Genomic DNA, 5,075 nt, shown 5'->3' on the forward strand with positions numbered 1-5,075 from the left:
TTTTGTTTTTTCAATTAATTCAGTTGAGTTCTATGTGTCTTCATTTCTCCAGCTTTGGCCTCCAGTGCAGATAGCCAATTTTTATTTCATCCCTCTCCACCACAGGTAAAGTTCTGTTTTTAAATACAACCTTTTTTAGCCTCAAAAGTCAAGTGATCATTGTTAATGATAATTCGTCCATTGCATCAGGGCATTAATCCAACAGTGCTGGAGATTTAAGGGCGTCACTGGGAAAAGAACGTACAGGACGTGTCTCAGACACCCAGTGTGCAGCATAGAATTCTGAAAGGATATTAAAGGGAAGGAAGCAGGGAGACTTTAATTAGGCTCTTATTTTGACTGTTGGGAATTTTGTAAAAGTGCGTTGTTTGATGTTACTTCTTTCTGGCATCTGAATTTCCCCACTAGGATTAACAGCTAGAGTCAGCCGGTCTGTTTCACCTGGATTCATATTATGTTTTTTGTATTCTTTTTTTAAGGCATGAATGTGATATTTGCATCACATTAATAACACATGATTTCATTTGTTCATGCTTGTGTTTTTCAGATTAGCTGTGGTTCAGATCGTGGCTGTTGCCTGGAACTCTTACCTCTCCTGGAAAGCCAATAAGATGTGACGATATGTTCCAGATCTTCCACTACCTCAAACTGATTTTTATTTTTAGTTTTCGTTTGTAGTTTTTTTTTTAACAGTTTATCTTTATCAGATATACTCATTCAGTTTACATAGCAGCGTAAAGCTTACAGATGTAGTTTGCATTACAAAGGTCAAAGTAGACAATGTAATTCAGACTTTTTATTAACATATGAAATTAATGCTATTGTATTATTTGTGATTATGTAAAGAATGTATATTGATTCTATGCAGTTGATATTATGTCTATTTTACCAAAGTTTTGATGGTGAATTATGCTTTATCAAAGGTACAATCAATAAGAACAGCAGGACTGTATGTTACAAAATGTGACTCCATTTTGAGTCATTCTTTGGCCTTCTGTGGTCATGTGATGTTACGGATGTGACGTCTTCTACTGGGGCATTGGGAAGCATATGAATTTTACCTTTGCCTGAACATTCTTCATAAAAGGAATCACTCGTAAAGTGCATGACAAATTAAGACATCAAATATGTGTTGTTTTTTTCAATTTCTGGATCTGAACCTTGTTAACTCATCCTTGCGTCATGTACTTTAGCGTGTTTAGGGACTCTGGTGAAATTGGTGATGGGCCATATTTCAAAGTAAACGCTGACACTGACAACTTGGCCTGAATTTACTGTTTTCCTAACACAATGTTTAACTAATAGACCCTGTTCTTTGCTGCTCTTGCCAATAGGATGTAGGGCGGCTGTTCCTCAGCTTGACTGCAATTCACAGCTTCAGTGTTTTGAGTGGACAAAGCTGTCACTGGATAACTAGTGTAACAAAATGTCATCCTTCCTAAAACATTAAATAACATTAACAAATATATATTGGCTTTATTTGTCCTTTCACACTGATCAGGAAGGTAAAGCCATGTTTAGGAATTTCCTTAGAAAGTCAGGCTTATATAAATATCTGTGTCCGGTTAAAGCTGCGTCACTGGGGAATTGACGGCAAGCCAGAAACGATACTCAACCGTGACTAAACCTCTGCATCTGGCTGTTGAACACATTTTTCCCAGCCACTCTTTAAAATATTATACTTCATGGTCACAAAGCATTTTAATTCATGACCATGTGGTGTATTTTTAATGTCAGTATCATCATTTACAGAGTTTAACTTGAATTATATGGTGAAGTTCTCAAATGTAACTTATGTGATTTTGGCTTATGTGTTATAACTGTAGACAGCTAAATCTTAATAACTTTATAGGCTCTCTCTCTCTCTCATATATATATATATATATATTATATACGTAGAAACACCCAATATAGACAGGAATATGCACAAAGAAATAAATGTTTTTATTGGGATATAAATGAACCAATGAGGTCTGGCTGCATCTTGAATTTCAGCACCTTGGACAGAGTCAGACCCCGTCGCGCGCTTCTGCTCTCCTCCTGACCACAAATGACCAGCCGTGCAGAAATCCATCACGACAGCAGCTCCTCAGCTCACTTTACTCAGGTGCATTTAAAAAAACAAGTCATTTGACAGTCAAAGTATCACCATCCACTGATCACCCGTCTGTTCCAACTTCGGATATATTTTCTTTGAAACTAAGTTCATGACTTTGCAACAGCATCAAGATCATCTTTTCTGAATGAAAACTTTGGAGAGACAAAGAAACGCCTCACTTTGTCCTTCGGATCTACAGCACCTTTACTCCATTCTTCCTTCCAGTTCAGAATTGCCTCATTTACAAGCAGTTTATGCAGCTCCACTGACGTCAATGGAGCTGTGTGTGATGTATATAACCATTGAGCTACAGGAGCTCCACTCCAGTCTGTCTGCAAACACTCTTCCTTACAAGTTCTTTTGAAGCAACAGAAGACGATCGAGTAAGTTACCTTATATGACTTGCTTTCAACTTTTTGACTTGAGGCCATTCAAGTTATGAGATATTAGTGTTTATATTGTTCATTCATTTGGCTGATTGTAAAGATTCGGTTTCTCTGTCTTAACGTAGATTCGGTATTACGATGTTTTTACACGTTTTTAATTAAAACACCATCGCATGTCCAAATATAGCCTAAATTTACTGTGATTTTGACGATAATCAAAGTTATTAAACCATGGACCAGCGATGTACTTTTTTGCTTTATAAACGAGCTGCAATATTTTTGTATGCACGAGCTTTTATATACTGACCATTTTTATATGAATACTTTGAATTACATAATACAAAAGTCTAGATTATTCATCTTTAATTAAAAATAACTAACTCTTTTGTAATTATAATTTGAAAAATTGTATTATTTTTATAATCGATATATATATATGAAGTAACATTTCAAAACTTTATGGCCTAACTTATTTTTATATTTACTAAACAAACTTTTAATTTATTTATATACTTATATAGGAATAACTCATTTACACTACTACTTAAACCAGCAGAAAACATTGAATAGTCGTGTATTAAAGTTTTGTTTTGATTTGAAGCTAACACACCTGGGTGTTTTCCTCAGGAAGCGCGCGGCTGTGTCCAGCATGAAGCCCGTCCCTTTGGTCCTGCTCATTACTTCAGTCTTACTGACCACCCACGTCCCGCTGAGCACCTGTCGACCTCGCGATTTGAGCCTCATGAGCAACCAGCTAGACGACGCGCTCTTAACCAGGGCTGGAGACGACGCCATGTCGTACCTGGTGGGTGAAAAACTCCTTCAGTATTTGCAAAGAAACGTCGGAGCGCAGAAAGCAGGTGGTGTCCTGCATCTCCAGCACTTCCCCACGGCGCGGCTACGCTCTCCTCACGAGGACAACAGCTTAGAGGAGCTCACGGAGTTTTCCAAACGGAACGACGATCCTCCGATCTCCATCGACCTCACCTTCCACCTGCTGAGAAACATGATCGAAATGGCGCGGAACGAGAATCAAAGGGAACAGGCGGAACTGAACCGCAAATATCTAGATGAGGTTGGGAAGTAGCTGTGTAGTTCAATGAAGATGCTTTCAGTCGGCGAGTAAAGAACAAGCTCAATGCACTCTTTCACACCCCCAAACTCTCGCTAAAGCATACGACAGTCATTCACCGATGCCTCCTGCTCGACCCACACTCTTAGAAATAAAGGTTCTTCAGTGGTTCTTTGGTTCAGCAAAGAACCTCCTTCTCGTTCTTGAGTTGGCTGTGGTTCTTTGGAGATTAAATAAAAAAATCTTCCTCAGATCAGGCTATTGGTTTCTGGGTTCTTTAAAGCACCCCGGCACGAAGAACTACAAGTTCTTCAAAAAGGTTCTCCTGTGGCATCAGGGTTATGTGGAACCTTTATTTTTAAGAGTGGCCAGAAGAGTTTCTGGTGACCTGCTGCTCTCTCCATCACCTCTGGACCATCTCAGAACTGGAAACCACATGCAAAAGCCCTGCTCAGGACCTCGAAACGCTGTGCAGGGGGTTCACATGTAACAACCAAATCAATCAATCTGGTACCCTTTTAGTGTTTAAAGCTATTGGCCTCCTAATTAGTGTTATGAATGGAAGAAGTACTATTACAAATCCTATTATTGCTAATTATAACATGGTTTTCATCAGATGCTCACTATCCACTTGTAAATGGGCCACTGTTAAAGAGTCATTTTTGTATGGCTGCTTTGGTTGCAACCTCTTATTTTGCCAACAGGAGTGTTCCCATGACATCAAATGCTATACTTTGGTAATAATGCCTATATTTACCACCAGATGCTCACTGTATAAGTGCAAAAGTATGTTCTCCTCACATGGTGGGAAACAATGATCTTTGCACTTCAACCAAGAGGCTAACCCACGTTTGTGACAATAATGTTGGACAATATTACAAAGTGCTTGAGATATACTGTACATTGTATATTGCTTATCATTATGTAAATTACATATTATATTGCACCTAAATGCATAAACATGCCTTTGTATTTTGAACTCTGCAGAAATAAATGAGACTACATGCCTTTTACAAGTAACTGCAAACATGGAAAGCTCATTATCACCCATTAAAAGTGGTAATGATCACACGGGTTGAACATTTACACACAAAACATAAAAACACATGAGTAACAGGTGAGATGGAAATGACCCTACGTTCTTTTGAAATGTTCATGAATTGAAGGGCTGTAATGGTCTTAATTCTAAAAGCGTTTTTACATGTGACACTACATTTGCAGTTTCAATTCAAATGAATGATTATTATTATTTTCAAATAAGGTTGGGTGTATTTGTAGATAAATACAGAATTATCAGCCTATTTTATACACATCGTTCACAACTTTTAATAAAAACACAAAGCATCTTTATTTGAAAATTAAAAATATTGTACAGATTACCTACAAAAACTATGAAAAATTTGGCTTGTCCAAATAAATAAACATAAAAAAGGAAAAAATGGCTCTTTATATATATATATATATATATATATATATATATATACACACATATATATATTTTTTTTAATTATATAAATAT

At 37.1% G+C, this 5,075-nt stretch overlaps 2 protein-coding genes across 3 annotated transcripts in view; both read left to right on the forward strand.

The window, feature by feature from the left end:
- Positions 1-1,478, forward strand: part of mpv17 (mitochondrial inner membrane protein MPV17) — a 30,784-nt gene extending 29,306 nt beyond the window's left edge. Inside the window, exons 7-8 of the mRNA XM_067383165.1 lie at positions 53-105; positions 548-1,478. Of these exons, the coding sequence (XP_067239266.1) occupies positions 53-105; positions 548-617 (123 nt within the window). The 3' untranslated portion in view covers positions 618-1,478. The remainder of the gene's footprint in view (positions 1-52; positions 106-547) is intronic.
- A 916-nt stretch (positions 1,479-2,394) lies between these two features.
- Positions 2,395-4,576, forward strand: uts1 (urotensin 1). Of its 2 annotated transcripts, none has more exons than XM_067384235.1 (2): positions 2,395-2,481; positions 3,112-4,575. In XM_067384235.1, the coding sequence occupies exon 2, from the start codon at positions 3,134-3,136 to the stop codon at positions 3,569-3,571; it is 438 nt and encodes a 145-aa protein (XP_067240336.1). In that variant the 5' UTR covers positions 2,395-2,481; positions 3,112-3,133; the 3' UTR covers positions 3,572-4,575. The 2 variants fall into 2 exon arrangements, with proteins under 2 accessions (XP_067240336.1, XP_067240337.1); XM_067384236.1 differs by having other exon boundaries at positions 2,441-2,481; positions 3,086-4,576.
- The last annotated feature ends 499 nt before the right edge of the window (positions 4,577-5,075 follow it).

Source organism: Chanodichthys erythropterus, chromosome 4 (assembly GCF_024489055.1).
Source record: "Chanodichthys erythropterus isolate Z2021 chromosome 4, ASM2448905v1, whole genome shotgun sequence".
Lineage (NCBI taxonomy): Eukaryota > Metazoa > Chordata > Actinopteri > Cypriniformes > Xenocyprididae > Chanodichthys > Chanodichthys erythropterus.

What these genes read in the sequence shown, in the direction of transcription:
- uts1 (XM_067384235.1), top strand. Translation starts at nt 3,134, where the DNA reads ATGAAGCCCGTCCCTTTGGTCCTGCTCATTACTTCAGTCTTACTGACC.